This window comes from Varroa jacobsoni, unplaced genomic scaffold (genome assembly GCF_002532875.2).
Source record: "Varroa jacobsoni isolate VJ856 unplaced genomic scaffold, vjacob_1.0 contig01549, whole genome shotgun sequence".
In the NCBI taxonomy this organism is placed as follows: domain Eukaryota; kingdom Metazoa; phylum Arthropoda; class Arachnida; order Mesostigmata; family Varroidae; genus Varroa; species Varroa jacobsoni.
The window spans coordinates 30902-51649 of record NW_019214654.1 but is presented as its reverse complement, the minus strand read 5'-3'; the positions used below and the strand labels follow the sequence as shown (position 1 = coordinate 51649).

At 39.1% G+C, this 20748-nt stretch overlaps 1 protein-coding gene across 5 annotated transcripts; it reads right to left on the bottom strand.

The window, feature by feature from the left end:
• Nucleotides 1–531: 531 nt before the first annotated feature.
• On the bottom strand, nucleotides 532–20515 carry ArfGAP3 (ADP-ribosylation factor GTPase activating protein 3). 5 transcript variants are annotated; one of them, XR_002687311.2, is made up of 13 exons: nucleotides 20360–20515; nucleotides 18433–18582; nucleotides 18035–18181; nucleotides 17696–17836; nucleotides 17360–17605; nucleotides 16549–16709; nucleotides 9096–9199; nucleotides 8284–8601; nucleotides 7595–7779; nucleotides 7069–7218; nucleotides 6513–6734; nucleotides 4335–4957; nucleotides 532–1771 (listed from the first exon to the last, which is right to left on the bottom strand). XR_002687311.2 is itself a non-coding variant. In XM_022853283.2 (12 exons), the coding sequence occupies exons 1-12, from the start codon at nucleotides 20429–20431 to the stop codon at nucleotides 1754–1756; spliced, it is 1914 nt and encodes a 637-aa protein (XP_022709018.1). In that variant the 5' UTR covers nucleotides 20432–20515; the 3' UTR covers nucleotides 532–1753. The 5 variants fall into 5 exon arrangements, 3 of the variants coding, with proteins under 3 accessions (XP_022709018.1, XP_022709021.1, XP_022709020.1); XR_002687310.2 differs by lacking the exon at nucleotides 532–1771 and adding an exon at nucleotides 2436–3427; XM_022853283.2 differs by lacking the exon at nucleotides 4335–4957.
• Between the last annotated feature and the right edge of the window lie 233 nt (nucleotides 20516–20748).

The window sequence follows — 20748 nt, the reverse complement described above, 5'->3', positions numbered from 1 at the left end:
TTCTCTACTTTTGAATGTTTGAACTTCGTAGCTATAGTGAGAATAAATAAGGGTTTCATAGAACCTTAAAACCGAAAGCTAAAGTATTTCAGGTTAACTGTTGTCCATCGCTAAAAGCCCAAATTAATAATACGCGCCGTCTGAAATAGTTGTAACTAGAGTGTAAGACAAAAGGCTACAACCTTGAATTAACTCTTTATTATGACAAGCGACTTTTATGTATAGATAGGTAAAAGCTGAAAAGTAGATGCACGATCCAGTGTAGTTGCCATTAAAAGCATTTCGCTTGCTTTGAGTGCACGCTATCATAAACCACCACTGCCTCGTATAGGAGTACTGCGAAACACTTAAAGAAAATAACACAAACTATTAGTCCTGAGCAGTATTAGGTTGTATTAAAGAAAATAACACAAACTATTAGTCCTGAGCAGTATTAGGTTGTATTTCGTTAAGTAAATCAACTAGATCCTAACAAATGTCAATCGAAATGTGTTACTCTAGAGAAGTTCAAAAGAAAAATACATACGCAAGTTACGAATAGGTTTAGTCTTATATTTTATTTCTATTGGCCTCTTCCAGCGCCCATGAAGCGCCATTATAACATAGCAGCATGTATCATTAATTCAATTTCAATAGAACCATCTTAATATTATTCCATTTAAGGGCAGATTTCCGCCACTAACAATTGTCGGCTGTAAACGTTTGCCTGCAAGAGTACCATCGTTCATTACAACTGGCTCTAGTGCAGCAAAAAAACAGACGATGGTTTTTGTTAGCAGTCCCCGTAGCCCCTTCTATAACTATATAAGTGTGCCTTAAACATTCATCTGTTTTTTGCCAACTGCTCCATGATGATTTTTGCTTTTGCTATTATAAGTATGTGATGAAATATCTCGGATATTTGCCGCCGACAAATGCTGGCAAACATTCTCTCATACATTTATCTTTACCTATAAATATGTTTAGGCATATAGATGTTACGATTTTTGTTTTCTTATATTATCTGACAGAGACGGTCTTGATGGCCGTATGAATCAATAAAAGTTGTCATTCCGTTGTTGGATTTAAAATAATAACACTTATTTTTATTTTGAAATTGATTAAACTAATACATCTATATAGATCCCATCAGCGTCATCAGATGTAAACTGCCTCTTTATATTCTGAACTTTCTTCTCTTATCAAATACACAAATTGTTTTTTATTACAGCTTTAGTTTTTATATATACCGAGGGACATCTCCGAATTGGCCTATTCTGGGCATCTTCAATACAAGCCCCGCCTATTAATCAACTGGGTTTAAAGTTCTAGTTTTAACGCATGTTTCGGGCTTTCATACTTCTAAAATAATCTTTTGTTTATGCATTCTCTAGAGCGTTATACAATTCCAAAACAATAATGTGTAACTCACCCATTTGTAACTATGTTTTTATCATCGTTATACCCTTTATACCTACGATGACTTCATTTTCAGCTAGTGCGTCAAATGCACACCGTCATTTCCTTCACAAAGGTCCTTACGTCATAATTATGGAATTATGAATATTATTATTAACTTCGCATACACTTGCGCTCGTGTATTCGATTATTGCACAGAGAATTGTGCACTCTACACCTCACTAGAAAGGTACCTCGTCTGTTTTTTTTTTTAAATAACAATTGGCGTGTCCCATGTCTCCATGCAATGTAAGGTAATTTCGATTATTCTTCTATCCGGTAATTTCACAGAATTGTTGTTACCTCCATAGCAAAATTAGCTTCCATATTTTTCCTGGAAGAAAATGTTCAAAAACATTAAAAAAATTAGATCTATGCAGAATACCGCTGCTCCTTATAGTTGACCCGAATCGTATTAGAGTTTATAATATAATGGGGAAAAAGGGCTAACAGAGATATTTGAAAGGTGTATAACAGGTATATTCGACTAACACAAATTTGCGCTTACAAAAAGTTATGCTGATAGCTTCTATTTGCGTAAAGTCACGCCAAGCTAAAAATTTAACCACTGAAGTTTTTGGCTTGGTGTGTTCGGAGTAAATGTTTAGTAATTACGTTAATTGACGACAGTACCTAAGACGCGTTCTTATCATGCGCTCTTCTTCTCATGTTGAAAACATTTACATATGTAGTGTACACGAATAATGCCAAACAAGGTTAAGTTAATCAGAGCTGCGAAGTTTCATGACCACTAGATACTTCATTTTTACCTTGGTTCTTCCTCGATTATGTGACGACTTGTCTGTACATGTGGTGCCCTTACTAATCTCTCGCTATGTCCTTACACAGATCGTACATTTTTTTACTTTGATTGTTAGTTTCTACAACGTTGCATGCAACAACAAGGCCAAATATTGTTCAACAGGCTCACACTTAACAGATTTTTACTATTATATGGATATACGGTAGATCACAACGACTAAAGAAATATTCGCATATTAATTAAAGTATAGTAATTTATTAACAAATTTGCAAATACAAGACCACATCAATCCGCATGTGTTTAACCAGATTAGAACTGGAAACCTTCTGGTTTTTGGCGCTATTGCCTATTTCATTCCGTCGCTTAAATAACGCAGACGTAAGAAAAAATGCTAGAAGTGGCTAGAACCCTCCGGACGTATGACACTGCTGAATATTTATCCCTAAATGTAGAAGATTCAAGGTGTCGAATCGACTGGCATAGCTTGTAGCTAAATACCTTCACCGGAACCATACCAGGCGAGTCACCTGCCCAAGCTTTAGTCGTTTGGTCAAATGACCAGCAGATGAACTGCATGGGTATAGATGGGCTGCAGTGGTATAGGGAGTTAAGCTTGTACAAAAGAGGAACACAAGTTATGGAAACTCAAAACAGGGCGTTCGCTAGGGCCAAGAGCACCGTACGATGCATCACGAGGTGAGAATTTGTTACCATTCAAACTGTGTTTCGCGGAAGGTTACAAAGGTACTTTACAGCAGAAAAGTGGCGACGGTACTAATAGAGATAAAATGGACAATGCAACAACAATTGTTATGATAGCATTTAGCTCGCCATCGGGGTATGTGATTGAGATAAATCAGGCAGCCAATCCCGTCGAAAAAGACTGACAAATGGCAAGGCTGGATGGTGCATGGTGTCGTCTGAGTGGGTGCATGGAGAGGTCCGGGACGTGCTGAAGGGACGCAGGGCTTTTTCACTGCGTTGGCGGCAGGTCGCTGATTAATTGATGTGGTAAGTATTTCGATGGATCGATTGGGTGCGATAGTTGGATCAATTACGTCGGTACGTGGTTCGTATCCTCTCGCCCTTTTAGAGACGTAGACGTTACGAACGGGAGGAGTCGTGGTGTCATATTCGGTCAGAAGGCGCGCTAACAATCGACAGCATGAGCAGCAACAGCAGTCAGTGAACCAAGCAATCGACCGCTGATCGCACCAATTAGAAGTCCTACAAGAACAAGCAGACAAGAGCAAGAGCGAACCAAAAGCTTGACACCAATTCTAGCTAAACCCACCACCGATTAAGCACCGAAGAAAGAATAGTAACGAAATCAAAATGTAATGAAACATACGTAAATTAATTAAACAAACCAGCTAGAAAAGTGCGGGGAAAAGGCAGGGAAATCATTGCATTAACAATGCAACCCAACAGATATTGAGATTATTGTCACCATAAAGAAGAAGTTACTTGTTTTGCTAAATTCAGTGTTTCTGTGCGTGCAGAATAAAATTATATCACTTGTTCAGCATCGATCTCTGTGGAACAATAAATAAGAAGGTATCACGATTTGGACCACGTTATACACCAGTTTTCCTGATTTTCACAAAGAAGTGAGAAGTGTATAAATATTTTAATAATAACGGTGTTATAAATAATAATATTAAGTAACAATTGCGACAATCATAACATTGCTATTATAAAAAAATACCAACAACAATAGTGCTTAATATAGAGAAACACCTCAAATTTGACTGAACAACCATCGTAGTTATTTGTGCTTGAAATTCAACTACGAAAAACAGTACACTCGTTACGAGCTGCAGTTGCAATGTTTTGATTTACAGTTATACCAAACTCCGTGTCATTGAGCTCAAAAAGTTCACTCCGTAGTCGTCGCTGTCGTCATAATGGCGACCAAAATTACAATTTTAATTTCAAGCAGAGCGCACGTCACATACAAAAAGCACATTTAAAAACTCTTGGTGATTCGATTATGGACAGGTAAATGAAATAGAAAGGAGATTAAAATGTGTCGCAAAATGTTGTTCATTATTACCACATTCATTATTGTACACTCGAAAACAACATGTGATGAAGATTTCGACAAGGAAAAACAAACGTCGTAACCACTTACTCTTCTCTGCTCCATTCAAGATTTTCTTCCAATCGTCAGAGCTTTTGAAGATTCCGGATAACCGTTAGAGTGGAAACAGTAGCTGTAGTACTACTTCGGTTTCAATGTGTTTGTACTGGAAAGTGGGCAGCAAATTCTCTTCTTTGTTTTCGTGACTCCCCTTTTCCCTCTGCCTGTCCCGCTTCCCCTTTTTCTTTCACTCTCGAACACGCGAAGGACGTACTAATGTATGCACAGAACTCAACATATTTGTATTTAGAGCATGGATTATAAGTTGTTCTCAGATATACATACACATTAGTACGTGTTATATAGCAGAGCGGCAGCTCTTGCCATACGCTACTTTCTTCTTGAATTCTTAGTAGTATGGTATTATTTTTATTCGTGGTTAATTCAATTTTTTGTTTTTTTAGTTTTCCGTTTTTGTTTTCTTATGAGGTCCCAACGATCAGCTAACGATCTTCCTTGATGCGACTCTTTATTACGAAGTCGAGGTCCCAACAAACATTCTGCCGCAATCGCTCCAGCCAGGGGCGGTTGAAATCCGCAGCGGCGCGAACTGCAGATGTCTTCCCACAGAGATGGTGGTTGTAGTGAAGTAGCAGCTACATTCATTGCTTACGCTGCAGAACGTTGTAGCGCGGTCCCGTACAGCAGCAATAACAGATTAGCAGAACAAGTTACGATGATAATAATATAAGAGTACAAAGAATACAGTTTCACTAAATTTTGTATCTGAGTTAGCGGCCACCGCGCCGCTAACTTAGCTAATAGTAAGTGCACACATACATGTACATTTAAGAAAGAATCACTTAGAACAGTCAGTTGATCGATTAAAAAGCGAAATTCTCTGGCCAAACAGACACGTATCTTCACCAAAGAGGCATGAATGTCATTAGTCATTAGCTGACTGCAGTGGCAATCGATCATATGGTGTCGATATTGGTAAATTTCGTCATTGAACTTCTACTGAAAAACGACGAATCACCAAACCGACAAATAGAGACGATGTAAGCGTAACAACAATCAGGGCGTAACAAACAGGGATCGTACGATCCATCAAAGCTATGTCCTTTACTGAGATGTCAATTGATTTAATGAATTGATTTAACAACTGATTTAATGACAAATTATACTTGTGACATTTACTTACGTTGTAATAGAAACATTTTGGTTCGCTGGCACTGGTAAGTTCAGATAGTATAAAAGCGTGGGTGACTAATGTCTGATGGACAGCAAGAAATAGCATATGCAACGATTACGATCTGTGGTTAGTAGACATTCAAATAGTAGACGTACAAAGTTAAGCACCACCCACCAAGTTCTTATTACCGACATGACTTTTAAAAGCAACAGTTAGCTTTTAGTTAAAATTGGTATTTGGATTAGTAACGACAGCTTTAGGCCGGTCAGCATCTTCGCTAATATATTCATTAAGAGAAAAAAATCGGTTATTTGATGGTTGATAAAGCAACTCCCAAAATCAATGTTTGGAATGGCCGATCTGCGAATGCGATAGATATACAAATCGCTGGTAGAAACCTTTCGGATTGAAAATATCGTATCTGGCTCCCCTGAAGGCTTCATGCATAAAACCCATACCTATATAAAGCCACTACATTTACATGGCACTTATAGCAGTATACGCAATGTGATCATACGATCGTACCGGAAATCTACTGAGCACGAATTCATTTTACTGTAAACAAGTTTATTCACTCGCTGCTCTATTTGTGCTAGCATTATGTAGACTGTTGAAGCGCCTATCATTAACAGGTGATGACATACAATACTAATTGTATAGTTTTCATTGCGCCTGTTCACAGCTCATTCCGGGTCTATTTTCCAGCTACACCACGCGAGTACAAAATTATGCAAGCGTGAAATTTTGAGGCTAAATAAAATGATTTCAAAACTTTTTTGTTTCAATTGATTAAAATATATATAGAAATCTAAGAGATACATTGATTAGAGGTAGATTGATTAATCTACCTCTTAGATTTTAAAATACGCTAAATAAGCAGGAACCGAAAGTGTGCATGAAGTTATGTCTCAATTGACTCTTAAAATGTTTAACATGGCAATAAAAGCCACTGAAGTTGATAATGTGAAAAATTTCTTAAGGAATTTTTTACTCCTGTATTGAAAAAAATAAACATTTAATGCAAGAGAAAATACCTGTAGACTGCTCATAACTCCTGAAGCAATGGACGAAAGCCGGGTCGCAACTTTTGTGGCACCATCACGGAGTCCTTCTTTGATCTCATATAGATTGGGCGCATGGGCAGATAGGCTTCCTGTGGAAGCGCCTGCGTTACCCGATTGACCATTACCGAAATAGTCCGAGGAGGAAATAGCGTTTGATCCTTCGAATCTAGATAGATTCGCCCGGGTTTCGTACTGTATAGCAATTAATATTCAATCACGAGACAGCGAATGTTAAAACGATATTTCTGTAGTTCATTATCAGTTTTTCATCGTAACAAACGACGAGATAGTGTTAGTAATGGTCCGCAAAAGACAGTTTTAGACAAAACGTATTGAGTTTGAATTTGGCTTTACAAGGCGGAAACACTGCTCGCCTGTCATAGGCTCACACTAAGATTTCCTTACAGTGGAAAGTACAATTGGACGGACTAGACCACTACCCCGAATCCTTATTCGCTAAACGTTTAATTAAGCGTGAGTTTCTAAGAATCACCAATCTGACGATCGAAATAAAAAGGCAACATACATCATTTGACTGATCTCCGCCAAAGAATTGGTCAGAGCTTATCGATTTTGCATTGGCAAACTTCTTGACCACCTCCTGAGCATCGGCTGAAGATGAGCTGCTTGACAGAGCACCTATCGTCAATGACTTTGGCACACCCCGAGCTGGTTCCTAAGAATGTCGCGATTAAATCTCAAGATTAGTTTTACTTTTGTCGCAATTTTATCTATGTTTAATTTTTTTCTTTGTTAGGCTCTCCTTAGTTCATATATTTTTCAAGTTAACACAGTAATGTGTTAAACTAGCAATAGTAAGATAAAGTTATTATTAATGAGTGAAAGAGGTCATTTACATAATACATATGCAATGTACCTTTCTGTTTCGAGTTTTACGTGTGGTATCGTCTTTAAAATGGTGGCCCCAAGCACGAAACAAGTGCGTTCATACCCGGGCTCGAAATTAGACCACAACGTTTCCCTAAGATGCAATCATGTTATATATTATACCTACACTTAGCAATATAAATTAAATCACAGGTAATACATACAGTTCCTAATTTGGCGTTTGAATTTCCGGCCGACCTACTGGGTGCCGAATTGCGGCCACTACTCGGTTTGCTGCTAGGGACACTACGCTCAATGTAGTCGTCTAGCCACTGGAAATCATTCTTGCTCCATCCAGTGCCTTTCGAATCGATAACTGTCCAATCATCGCCTGTCTTGTTCCATTCACCTAAAATACGCATGAACGTTCATAAATTCTCTATGATCGTTCACTGTGTACGGTATCTGCCAATCCATGACGCTTCGCTGTTAGGATTATTTTATTATTGATCTAAGAATACAACATCATGTACTCTGGCTGACAGAGACAGCGGCACTATCTACCGCCACCATTGGCGCCAACTCTACTCTGTTTATCAAGTGGTTGTTTGTTAGGACTATATATCGCTCTATATGTGTCGGTATATCCTGCAGATAAATATATTTTCTCCGTTCTTTTAAACATGTCGTAAGAGCAGTGCTTCTATATTAGTACATTTAATGAGTCTGTAACATTTGTTTTTTCTAACTTGACAAAATGACGTCAGGTTTATAAAAGCGCATATTTTGGTGTCTACTTAGACCTGAGCTTAGCACAAACTATAAATAAGAACTATTATGCTCCTGAAGCCTTCAAAGTATTTTCTAGTAAATACGAACTGAAATCTTTCGGAGCAGCTAAGCATAAACTCACTTCCGCTATTGTTGCTGTCATTGTTATTGTTGTTATTGTTGCTGCTGCTGCCGCTGTTTTTGACGTTCCGCGAAAACGGCGAATCCGAGTACTTTGGCGGCCCTCCGAAGCCTAGGCCCCTGAAGCTCTTCACTATGTATTCGTCATCCTCCTCTTCATCGTCATCGATGGCAGAACGTTCGAACATTGAACTGCTGCCCTTACTGAGTTTGTCTACTCGGGACTCATCTCTATTTTTGCTGGGTTCATCCTGGCTTATCACCTTCATGTCTGAGAGAGCCGAATGTGACACTCCATACCCTCCGCCAAAGCCCATGACTAATAATAGCGTCCATAAAGAAATAAACGTTTAGTTAAGTTACATCGGGAAGCCTGACAAACAACACTCGCAACACAAAAATCATTCCAGTAGAAATTCCTCACTGATACAACAGCAAAACTGTATAAGTGATTAACTCGCTGCAGGAAGAACTCGTTGCAAGGTTTTAAGGCCTACATGTTTTTATATTAACTTCACAAAAAACTTAAGGCCCGTCCTATGGTTGGACAAATGAATAGTACCATAGTTTATAGTAGACTGTGTCACTCTTCAAACATTAAACCATTAAGGTTTGCAGCTATTTTACTCTGCAGTAACAGTCATAGGCATAAAACGAAGTTTCACATATGATAGAGAATTGTAAGACAAATGGCATATTAGGGCACACTATACCTTATGATTGTGGCATGGACACCCACAACATCAATTAACAACGAGAAATCTCCAGGTAAATCGCTTATAGAGAATTAGAACCAATTGAATCAGTACATACCAAGCCTTTCCATCTGTTCGGTTTTCTTCAAGTCCATGGGGCGCATTTGTTGTTCCTTTTTTTGGGCAACGGAAACATGCTGGTAGGCAAGACGCATGTTGGCTCTGCATTTTCGGTCATCAAGTAACATAGTCGGATAGTAACGTAGTAACATAAAGGATTAATAAATACTACTCTTCACCCATTTTGACCTTTTTTAGACGACAGAGATAAGATAACAGCAAGTCATCAGTTTAAATCATATATATATGATTAATCATTACTCCATTGAAAAAAAATTTATATATATGGATCTGCTTAAAAGAACGTGTATACAATAGCTACTAATATATATACATATATTAGCATTAAAATCTGTTTCTCAAGTTTTTCAAACTCATCTCTAGACATCTAGCGCAGCAGTGAATCTCTGTTTAACTGCTTGATCCTCCGTACTCAACTGCTAAATAGATTCAATGTAGTACATTTTGTTACATGGTTGTTAATTGGAAATTTTCATTTTTTGATCATCTTTACAGCTTACTTAGTGATCCTATATTTAGAGGGGCTATGAGGCGAGTCGCCTATAATGTTAGCCTGCTAAGTTCATGAAGTGAAAGATAGTAATTGCATTTCATCTATCGAAAGTGATCAACGTGTCTTGACTATACAGAAAAAGAGCGACCTGTCGTTTCTCCAAAGGTGTGGTTCGTGACAAAAAACAGACGGGTCCTCTTTTGGTATAAAAACGAACTATCTACTGGTAAAGCTATTTGCTTATTGCATTGCTTTTACGAAATGGTGGAAGCCTTCGTGAACCCGCACTAAGCGCATGTATACGTAAAATACATATTCATACGTTAACTCTTGAGTCTTACGTAATAACGTCCTGAAGATTTACAAGTAAAATTATGTAAATATGTACGGAAAAATAGTAGCACACGTAAAACATTAAATATTTAATTCGATACAGACCGCCAGTTTCCATGAAAAATAGTATTGCCGACAAAAAATTTTATTAATTCAACCGCTAGTACTAAGTTATAGGGCAATGTCTTTTATTTTGGTAAGTGGAATTTGGCTTCCATATGACCGAAAGTAAAATACATTAACAGTAAGATTAATTCATAATTAGCCTATAAAATAGCTAACCACATGTTTTCGTATCTCTTTAGCACTAGCATACAATGTTGCCTTACTCCACAAATAAATGGACTTGTAACGAGCTAAATATCAGTAAGAATTTCGGGTTTTTAGTCAAAGCTAACTATAAATTTGGTCCTTCAACATTCAGCTCGGCTTAACCGCATTGAGGCTCAGGGACTATCGGGCAATTTTCGAATGAGCAAAATCATCTACTCTTCTACGGTTATATACCCACGGATATGACGGAAGTATTGGTTACAATAGCCAATAAAAGCAAGTACAAAGCGTTTGCATAAATTTACCAATACTCCATTTCATTTAATTCTCTGCAGCGTTGAGAATTATATGGCCTTTATTGAGTACAACTTTATCCATCACATTGCAGCCAACAGAGTTTTGGATAAAGTTTATCATCTCTCTAACGGTACGAATGAACTACCGACCGCGTTGCCCTTCTCATTTTTATTGCCGCTATAGTCTCAAATGTTGCGGTTGTTCAATATGCTGCTGTTCTACTGCACAACAAGCACATACTCCGCTACACTATTATCGGAAAATGCTGTCCAGGAAAAAATGACAACACCCGGCACACACAAACCTCATTTTCACGGTAATAGCATATTCTTTTGAACCCATTCCCCCCGCCACCATTAGCATCATTACCATTGTCATTTGATCCTCGTGCCAATAATGAGTCAACAACATCGTTCACTTACTTTAGCCTATCTATCTATACATAGCTCATCTACAGGCCCGCTTGTAGTCCCGGGCACACCCTAGAGGTTATCTGTGCTGCGTTCCTTGATGTTATAAGTCTTATACAGTGTGAAAGCAGAAAGCTTACGCAAAGCGCGCAAAATCGTATGAGTCTGCCACCAATGCCTTTATGGGCAGTACGACACCTGCATCTATGCGGACATATCAGTGAGAAAAAAGGACCGCAATAAGAGCAGCAGTGAGACTCACACACAGGATCCAATCATTGCGTTGTTTCGCTATTTGGCAGTCTATATTATATAGCTTACGATTCCGCTGCCGCGGTTGCTAACACTACACTAATGCAGAGTTGTAAATCCAAAATTGCCACCGTGCCATCACGCTGCTGGCCATGGGTGCTGTGGCATTAGTCTCCGCGTTGATTCAACGCGTGGTCTACTAGATCAAATACAAGTCGCCAATGTAGGCAACACAAAACCACCAAAGCGAGCAGTGCAGCATTGTCCAATGCAGCTCTACTGGCTTTGCCGATATCGCCGATCATTGAGACAGCAGTATATCCCATCGTCTGTAGCGCCACCTAACAGTAGCATCAGCAACATCAACAACATCTTCAACATCAACAAGCTCTTCACATACAAAAAATTACATTGATGGTAAATTTTCTTCAGCCTATATAAAAAGCTTTCAAAACTTAGTCTATAGATGTCCTTGCGTATCGTACCTCTAAAAGATTGTTCTTACTATAATCTCTTCGCCTCTGTTAGAGTCCTTTTGATAATTCATTGTACTAAGTTGATCTATATTTAAACTGTGCGCGAAACGCTCTCCCAGTATAAAGTCTATAGATATTTCTGGAATATTTAAGTCGATTTTCTCACTGTGATAGTTAAGAAGGCTGTCTGGATGATCTTCGACTTGCTCCATAAAGCCTCTATAACAGCTAAAAGACGGGCTTGTAGGATCGTTGAAGAGTCCATCATTTAAAGAAGATTGTGAAATGACAACTTCAGCATGAGTGTGCACACATGATAGAATTAACCGTCTGCTCACTGGCTATAAAGCCTGTCATCCGTTCCACCACTGGAGGGTTATCGTTGCGTGGAGCCTACAACTACAGAGATAGAGGTATAGCTAGCTAGTTAAAGTGGAACGTTATCAATACCAGCCAAACGGAGCAATTGGCATCTTCAATAGTAGTGGTTTATTCGGCCTACTCAACCGCCGTTGTTCGTTTCTTCGTAGGGATATCATGTAGGCGCAAGCCAGATTGGCGCTACTGTACCCGATCCTCACACACAATGAGTGGGAGATGACAAACGCGGGAGAGAAGCTGAGAGGCTGCGCTCCACTTGCTGAAGCTAGTAAGCAATAGATAGAGAGCAGCTATTGCCGACCACTTGACAGTGATTAGAGCGATTTTCAGCTGTGACTTAGTATTCTCGTAGTAAATAAATTTGCGGTGGAACGATCCCAGCAGCAACAGCTATATTATATTAAAGTTTATAAGCACTTCTGCTGTTCAGCTCTACGAGCATATTTTAGGGAACGATGCGGCAACAAAATACAATCTGTCATCAGAAAGTATTTTCTCTGTAGCTACCGGCATGGAAAATTTGGCTAACCATCGAAAACACGTAAGTGTGAAGGCATTGATCACTATCTAGAGGGTCTACATCTACATCTACAACAAAGTTATGCAACCTCGTTCCGTTAAGAAAAACCTGCTCTCGTCTATAGCATACACCAGCAGTTACTTGTATTGCTTGCTATGCATCAGTGGTCGCCATCTAACCAGCCAGCTTGACGTCTGCAACTAAATAAAAGACTTTATAATGAACTTCGCCTTATTAGAGTGTTAAGCTATATGAGCACAAGAAATCTTCGGGTACATGCAAACCGAAATCATGAAGGAAAAAAAGTGATATCCGCAAGAAGCCCAAGTAGTTGTTTTGTGTACCTTGCAAATATCTACTAGAAACTGCTAGCGCCCAGCCGCCTGCTTGACGTTTGCAGACCCTAAGGAATTTTATTCCAGGCACATTACGTCATAAGGCACGTCTTTTAATCGACTTTACAGTCAAATGATAGAGTAAAGAGAACTTCTACAAGGCCTGTTGGCAGAAATCATTGTGGCACGACATACAGTAATACGTGAAAATATAAGTATATTTTCTACCATTACGAGAAAACACCTACCGAAGTGCTCAAGGTTGGAGCTGATTCAATGAGCAATAGAGATGTAAAAAAAACTACAATTGGTCGATTGGTCGACCGCCTTATAAAAGAACTTGATCCTGGCAATAATAATAGCCTTGTTTAGTAAATTAAGTGAAGCATTTTTCTAAAACGAATTTAGACCTGAGGACTTACACCTACATACATTTCCTTGCGCATTAGTTCACATTATGCGATCGCTTTTATCATTAACCGCAGCTAAATTTTAATGAAGGTCATTAATATACAAACACGTCAGCATCCCTGCTGATTATATCAAGGTACCACAAGGCATATGTAAGAGCTGTTAGCTAAAGCGGGTGGGCTGGCATATAGCTTCTGCATGTATTTTGTTCGTCTCAAATGTATTACAGTATTCGTATATAAATTTTTTACTACTAATCACGACCAATCGACAGACTAAAATACGAAATTTCAGTCAACTTTTAAAAGCTTCAAATTAATGTAAAGAGCAACTATATTTGAAAGAATATGGACAAAACCGTTGAGGAATTGGTTCTTGAAAAAAAAAACCATTTTGGCGATCTTTAGCTATATACAAGTTGTGCATTTAATATTATTATTTAGGCAATGTATCGTTCTTTTAACTCCCTGTTGCTGTCTTATGTCATATGTGCTTAAATTTTGTTTAAAATTCGAACCTAAAAATATCCGTAGACGGGAGCTTTGGTTCAACCAGAATTTTACCCACAAATAGATCTATGAACGCTCTCATTTAGGTCAACGCTTGCATTATTCGGTTGATATGCAGTACCTCATCCTGCCAATAAAATTGGCTTTCCAGTTCTAGGGTAGTCATAACACGAAAAAACGTTCGTGTTGTCGTTACAACGTGCAAGAAGCTAGAAGTGCCACCAAATGTTGCGCCTGCCACTCGGCTTCCGAATTCATATATTCAACATCGACAGTTATCAAGAATAGGGCGACATGTGATTGCTTCTTTGGAGGCAAAAGCCCTGCACAGTATTATATTAACCACTAAAAAAATTTACCCTGTACGGTAATGCCATCTGCCACCAGTGTCCACGGTGTGCAAACCGAAAAAATAATTGCAGAATGTACACCATAAAAATAAAATAGTTTTCGACTTATTACATTGGCTCTTTTACACACTTCATCATACGTAAAACCAGACTGTGTAATTTTGACATAGGACTACGCCTGTACATTTAATAACCAGCCAATCGCCTTAGCAAGTTGCAAAAAAAATTTATCTAAGGCCAATCGGGGGTCTCTAATAGAACCGACTTTAGCCTGAATATGATATCCCTCGAGCACTTAGTTCCACAGTTGTTTAGCTAATCTAAAAGTGCAGAGTACTTACGAATGTTAACAGCTAACAAATGAAGTTACACACTGTAAATATGTTTACAATGATAACATGATTTAAGAGCAGTCCCCACTATCTGTGGTCCATTCGGTAGAATCTAATACTTTTTGAGCTTTAAAAGTCAACTAGTGACACAAAGATCAAATAGTTTCAGGGATTTCAATACATAGGCGAATAGGCTAAGTTCAAAAAAGCGAAGAATATAGCCGAAACAATCACTGTATACACAAATTCAGTTCTATAAGACCCTTCACCGGCTGGTCTCCCAAATTCTAGTGCTATCTAAAAGTGGCATCACGCATTCAGACGGGCAGGAACACGCATATCAAGATGGTTAAACAGTATTCACCTAACCGAACTACTAGACTACACAAACAGGGGGGCGAAAGTTGACCACAAAACCGCACAGCAGAAATGTTTTCCCATTGAGTTCCCAGTCACCACCAAGAAAAAAAGGAAAATATTTCATGAAACTGAAGCGTTTGCTTGCGCCCGAGTTTCACAGCTTATTGGCACAATATAATAGATATTAATATACAACACGGCAACATCTCCAGATTTTTTGGGCACCACAACCTTAACTGAACCACCTAAGCTTGCACCATAAACAGCAGCATACTGCATGCCAATAGTATCTGCATATTGTCAGTCCCTGTCGGTTACCACGGTTGAATACAGCCAAAATTGGCTGGGTTTTGTTTCGGAACGCCTCAGAACCTTGTTTTGTTGGCGGTACTAAATAATGAAGCAACGTGTCTACACTATGTACGTTGGTACATTTATATATAGTATTTATATATAAATAGATTTGAGACGCATTGTCGTCGTCAACAAATAACCGTAGCTATACGGCAGTATTTGCAACTCTGCTAGCGTACGAGAATGAGTTGATTTGAAAAACAACGAGGTTCCCTCGAGTACGCGACTACGCACTCTCCACGAAAACTGAACACGAATAATGGAGGCAAATAGCCCAGCCGCACCATACAAAGCCATACCACCGAAAGAAGCGACGGAAACCGTCTCGGAATCGGACGAGGCGACACAACTTGAACGAGAAACCACAACTGTGCAGTTCATTATGTCAGTATCGAAGCGAAGGGGAAGGGGAAAATCGAATAACTTGATATAACTTAACAATTGTGAATTCCGAAGTCAGCTGATCGTTTGACTAACCTAAATGATCAGACCTTAAATTCCTTTCGTTTTTTAGGTGTTCCAAGTGTTCCAGGTTCAGTTGTTCATGTTCAAGGCTCGCTGCTGAAAAGGCTCTGCCGAAGGAAACCGCTGCAAGAAATGACGACATGAGTGGTTCTTTACGCGTCAAAAAGATCGCCATCATCGTGCTAGTGGTTATTGCTATCGTCGGCATTGTGGTCGGAGCCATTTGGCTATTTGCCTCTCGACGAAGTTCAGATAACCGTAAGTGCATTATCCGCAAGTCTTGTTAGATATTAAGATCATTATACCCAGCACAGGGATTTGCTACATGGTCATACAGGATCGCGAATACGATAAATCTTGAGCTCTTTTATGAGCGAACCAAGTAAAATCGGACAGTGATGAACAACGCATTCGTTTAAAACAGTTAATCACAACTCTGTAACTAAGGGCAGTATATTGAAGATTTGTTCAATTATCTAATCAAAATCATTGTGAATGTATACGTCACACATTGCGGTAAGGGCTCTACCGTGAAAGACTTTGAATGTCTAGTTATGTGTTGTATGAGCCTCATCAGTAAGAAAACGGCTCCATTAGTCAACTTCGAAATTGAAGAATAACAAAGGCTGCTTTCTCAAGCTAAACTGATGCGGTGAGGTCTCGTAGATACGCAATTGGCCTACAATTGTCATGTAACAAACATGTAACAAACAATTAGCACATATTACTTACCAAAAATCATAGGTATGACTCCGATACATAGATGGCTCCATAACGACTTTAAAAAATAGCATAGCTTCCACACAACATATCGTCATAAGTTAAACATGAAGACTATCTAGATTTTCATTTATTTTAATGCCAAAGAACAAAACTCACAGTTGTTTTTCCTGCTGCTCCTTTTTTTGGACGATGCTAAGCTTTTGCTGAGCCTCCATATGTGCTCGCATCTCTTCGCGCTGCTTGGCCTCCTTTTCCAATTCATCGAAATTTACTGCAGCTTTCTGGGCTCCAAGGCCTCCCGCTTTTCGAGCTCCAAGCTATCGAATTTCAATCGTTAAATCCGAAAACAAAAATCTTTCAGTTGCCGTCAAAAACTCACCCATATACAGCTCACACCAGTATACATTAACTTATATAAAAAGAAAAAAGGCACATAAATTATGTGGAAAAACTGAATCAAATACCATGCCTATCTCACGGCTGGATTGAAAAATTGCAAATAATTAAAGTGATCGGTTTTCGCTTTGTTGACCGATCATTTGACGATTTTGGGCGAACAATTCTTTCGTTTCCCCGGTGACACTCTATTCACACAAAAACAAATTTTGGACTCTGCAAAATCACAGACCACCGAAACAAAACCGAGTTCACTGCATGTAGCCGTTGTACACTTCGTTGTCTGTCGTAGTTTGTAGGCAGTACATCACTGTGAGCCACTCAATTTAGGTGGCATTCTCTCTTCCATTGTTGTTATCCACATGATATTCAATAACAATGGTAACACGAAGGAAAGAATGCGACAGGTCGAACAACAAAGTAGTGAATATGCCTTCTAACGATGATAAGGAGCAAAGTTAATAGTTTCTAAACTATAAAACCTATGCAGGGTAGCACTGCACAGAAGCAAATGCTATGGAAGTGTTATTAATGCGCTTATATGTGTGTGTCTACTAATGATTCTACTCACCCCACAACCAACTCGTTTGGCCCCCAGTCCGCCAATTTTCTTAGCGCCAATAGTGTTGACAGATTTCCGCCCTTCCGCTAAACCCGAGGCGTCACCTGCGACTCCACTTTGCCCAGTGTTCTTTCCGCTGTTCGATTCGATTATGTTGTTGTTATTATTGCTCTGTTGTTGGTTGGCGAAAAGATTGTTGTTAATGCTGCCACTGGTATTACTGTTGAACAAACACTCCTGAGAAGCCTCTTCCAACTGAAAGATATGAACAGTCATGGTAAGCGAATGCTACTAAGCCGTACAATATGTCGTCCCCCATTCGTGGAGTTTCTGGAATTCACTTACCTGCTGCTGAGCAGATTTGCTAGTATGCTCCTCAAAAAAGTCAAGGGAATCCTGCTTTGCTCCCTCGCCGCTGGGATGATCCCCGTGGTGTGTGTCATCGATCCAAAGTTTTGTGCCGTGAGTCTTCATTGCCGCTGCAGCCTACCAAGTTACAGTAACGGATAAAAAATTGTTACCTTAAGCCTTAGAAACCGCTCTGCAGATACAGCAGCGAATTGTAGTTGTTTGATAATCGTAATCATATTGTAGCATAGATCATTTCAAGTTAGGTAGTCGGATTGAGTACAACAAATTTGTATGTGCGTGCGTGTGCAATGTGTATATAAGCTCATTGCTAACCATTGAATGCAGTTTCTCCCGGTATAAAGACGCAGCTCTGCTATTGTATTTCTGTTTGGCATCCACCTGTAGAACGGTGACGCCGTGCGAAGAAAAGAAAGATGTTGCATTTGCATTTCCTCCCAACTGCATCGACCGTAGCTGAATCTAAAAAAAAGTTATTCAAGATAATTTTCAAGAAAATTTACTAAACGTTATTAATGTTTGATACATAACCTCAATATTATATAGATGAACCTGACTTGAAAAATGCTTCAGATATTTTGGAGTGAAAGTGTATCTTGTTCGTCACTTGATCGGCCTCTCTGCGAAAATTCAATGTCACAAAACAAGAAAGTTACCATTAAGTGTCTGTCAATGGTAGTTATAGCAAAGATGCAGAGAATCTACGAACTTACCCATGTGTAAGTGGTGTCAAGATTGGTCGACCTTACAAAACTAATGTGAGTTCCAAGGCCTCGATGAACTGCTGAACAATCGATGCAAATGAAAACTCCGTACGTTACTGAACTCCATGTTGGATTTTTTGCACCACAGTCGAAACATTGCTGTAACAGGCGTTAAAATTTATTGTGAATATTTATTGATATATATATATATATTTATATAGTTTTACATTTAATTTTATATATATATATATATATATATAAAATTAAATGTAAAACACTACATTGCCGATAATGGAGACAATGGCCTCAGCTAATACACTTAAAAAACTTCAGTTTGATCGATTGACATGTACCGGATCATTACATAAAAATCCAAATCTTCATTAAATAAGAACATATGATAGGTAATGTATAACTGAGCTGTCATGCTCAACAGTAACTAAAATAACGATAACGAAAATTAGCAGTGTCGACCTATTCGAGTATCAGTCTCCGTGGCAGGTATGTCGACAGCAGTGTTTATGTATATATATATATAATGGTGGATATATAGGTTATTCGTAGGAACATACCAACATCAATTTTTACGTATTGCCTTGAAGTATAAGACCATTTGTGTGGATAACACTCGCCTATTTATTGCTCTTATCCCTTCTGTTCCGACAAATGTAATGGAATCACAAATTTCAACGAAAAGTTCGGCTGTGGATATGTAAGAAACATGGTGTATGTATATCTGCCCAACAAAATCATTAGGATGAAATCCCGCTTACGATAGCGTTCGCTTTGTGATTTACGCTTGTATATATTTTTAGTGCACGAGTTTTGCGTTTTAAATGACGATGGTCGGTAAACGTGCGTTAAAGTACTAGCAACGTAAAGTCCAAGTAGACCCGTCGTGATTCTCAGTGGTTCATCATTAGATCGCTTGACCCATAACAGATTGATAGGCGCACCTTGGCTACGGTGCAGCATTAGGCATTCAGGCAGATACATAGTCGCTTATCTGTCAAATGAAACGCTATTAATATAAACTGCAGAGTAGCATATTGATTGCTGTTGCTTCAGGTAACTTTAATCATATGATTTCTAATATAAGCATGTATACCCCTTGAATGAAAACTCTGACAAGAGTCGAATGGCAACGTGTTAGAAGGCGACCATCTGAAGCCCGACAGACAGAGATTAGACAATGAGCCAGCAATATACGGAATTTACGGTTCATGGCGACAAAATGGAACGTTTTTGCCTGTGACGGTCTGTTCTGCTCGATGACCACTTCCGTAATGATCGTGGACAAGGTTTTGGCTGGCTACCGTCTGTTTGTCGAAGGCCTTCTCAGGCAGTGTAAGCGATATGTACACGAGGAGCGCATTGCAGTTGTTCTTAGATATTTTCTTGTAGAAAGAAAAGCATTGTTCGAAATTTACATTTCTTCATTATATATTAGTTCATGCTAGTATTCAAATTGCGTATAGAACAAACCTTACGATTAATTGAGTGCAACCTGAATTGCATTTACTCGTGAGCTCAGTATTACAACATAAACGCTGCGTGCTGTTCCGCTGAACACAGCACCAGTTTTGAAATCGCTATTTGATGTTTCCCGTAAACGGTATCCATCAGCAGACGTCAACTAGGCAGGCGTAATAACAGCGGATCCGAAGTAGCCAGCCGTTATCCTCATACGTGACGTACTTGTACGATAGCATGAATGCATCAGAGTATTGAATTACGAAAACAATTTCGCACTTACTTGACGACCGGATGAAGGAAGTGATGTAGTAGCGAATTCGAACAGCTGTGCTCGCTCTCCACTGTAGGATATTTGCAATGGTTTTCGCACTCACCAAACTGGCTATTGGGATTACACTGGTCGTCAGAAAATGGCTGAACTCTTTTAATTGACGAGTGGTAGACTCCTCTAAGGACTCACCTTGTTGGCTGGGATGGATCGAAGTCTCTTGAAAACGGCTGTAATGTCATTTTTACTTGGAATATCTGCCATTTTAGAGCCGTGTGCCACTGTCACAATACGACACACCACTGAGGCTGACGTTGCCTCCTTAGCATAGGGACCGAGTAGCAAGGCTTCCCTAGAATCGCTGCGCTCAACGTATGAACGCATCGCAAGCTGTAGCATGTGAGAAAGATAACGGGCGGTTGAATAACGCGGATGACTCCGCAACAACACTAGAGTATTAATACGTGACAAATATCGCGGATGTTTGTTTTTATTGTTGCTGCTTTATTACCTAATGAATTACGGAACTAATAAGGGCTGGTTAGATTTCGGTCATCAGGAAAATGGTTGTTTCACATATA

What these genes read in the sequence shown, in the direction of transcription:
- ArfGAP3 (XM_022853283.2), bottom strand. Translation starts at nt 20,431, where the DNA reads ATGGCAGATATTCCAAGTAAAAATGACATTACAGCCGTTTTCAAGAGA. An exon ending in TTGACACCACTTACACATGG is followed by an intron (nt 18,182 to 18,432) that starts GTAAGTTCGTAG and finishes ACTTTTTTTTAG; the next exon opens with ATTCAGCTACGGTCGATGCA. An exon ending in GAGCAGCAGGAAAAACAACT is followed by an intron (nt 9,200 to 16,548) that starts GTGAGTTTTGTT and finishes CCGAAAATGCAG; the next exon opens with AGCCAACATGCGTCTTGCCT.